The sequence below is a fragment of the Vigna radiata genome, unplaced genomic scaffold (assembly GCF_000741045.1).
Source record: "Vigna radiata var. radiata cultivar VC1973A unplaced genomic scaffold, Vradiata_ver6 scaffold_2016, whole genome shotgun sequence".
Lineage (NCBI taxonomy): Eukaryota > Viridiplantae > Streptophyta > Magnoliopsida > Fabales > Fabaceae > Vigna > Vigna radiata.
Window position 1 is genome coordinate 1 of NW_014542324.1, and position 1,410 is coordinate 1,410.

At 34.0% G+C, this 1,410-nt stretch overlaps 1 protein-coding gene across 1 annotated transcript; it reads right to left on the reverse strand.

The window, feature by feature from the left end:
* Window positions 1-487: 487 nt before the first annotated feature.
* LOC106779529 lies at window positions 488-1,159 on the reverse strand. The gene has a single exon (XM_014667648.1). It carries the CDS (start codon window positions 1,157-1,159, stop codon window positions 488-490), a length of 672 nt encoding a protein of 223 aa, XP_014523134.1.
* Window positions 1,160-1,410: the final 251 nt, after the last annotated feature.

Genomic DNA, 1,410 nt, shown 5'->3' on the forward strand with positions numbered 1-1,410 from the left:
TTATTTTTCTTTCCTTTTTATTTTTTGGGCTTTTTCCAATATTCTAATTTTAAAGAAATAATTAGTCTTATAATTGTTGTTTGGTTGACATATAAACACAAGACTTCTCGTAAATATTTCCATTAGTTTTTTAATAAGATTTTTTTTTTATTTTTAATGACTCTTGAAATAATAATTTTCGTTAGTAGAAATCACAATAAATATTAAATTTACATCATTTTTGTTTCATAGTTTTGTTGTCTGAACTACCTTTTTAACGACGAAATACTATTTTAACGACAGTTGACATGAATCATAGTCTAAAGTTATATGAATTATAGTCTTCATTTTTTGTTTAGTAATTTGTTGCCATATTTTTTTTAGCTATATTTGTTTTATTGATTTGTATACACAAACATTTAAAAATAATTGTAACAACTCGACATCCAATGACGTTGTATCGCTAACAACCTCCATGTTCATCGGATCGAAACCATAACCTTATTTCTCATTCACGAACAGAATCTTCAGTACAATGATTCTGACAGGTGAGGTTTACCCAAGAGATCTCAAATCCATAGGCGAGAGCCCTGTGAATGGCATCGTATGAATGGTTATTGAAAGTCCTGAACGATGTGGGAGCAACAAGCTTCACGTCACACCCAACTTCTAAGTCCTCAGCTTTTAGGTCTCCACCCACTGCATATGCATAGCCCTTTGAGTCCCACTTCACGCACTCACCACTCTCCACATACTTCTCATTCTCTTTCGCTGAATGGTTACAGTTCAGAAACACTATATGCTCGAAACTCAGAGATTCCCTATTAAGATTCGGATCTAGACCGGCTTGATATGGATCCGTGGAGAAAGTGTAAGTATCAGAGAAATTGGAGCGAGAGAGAGAACGAAGAGGAAGGGAGGAGCAGTTGTGGTGTTGAAGTGCAGGATCAACCACTCTCACGGTGTAGTTGTCGTAGTTGATTGCTTGAATATGGTATTGTGTAGAGTTCAGATACAACACAGTAACATTATTCTCACAACCAAGCTCGTACCTTTCGTCACCACAATTCTCTGGGTCGCCTTGTAATCGAAAGGGATAAGTTATGTTGGTGATGTTGCCACAGGAAGAAGGAGAGCAGCCACCATGAATTTTGGGGAGTAGAAGTAGAACCACCACCATGAATGCTCTTTCTCTGCACATAATGTCCAAACTGGTTCATTGAATTTGGAAACAATAGGGTTGCTCTTTTTCCATATTGATATTTAAAATCACATTCATATTTTAATAACTCTTTTTTATTAACTTTTTAACAATAAAACATGTGTCATCATTTTGTTAGTTATTTTAAAAAATATTTGAAACCGACAATCACAAACTATCACCTATATATTATAAAAAATTATAAAATAAGAGTTAAAAAACTTTTTCCT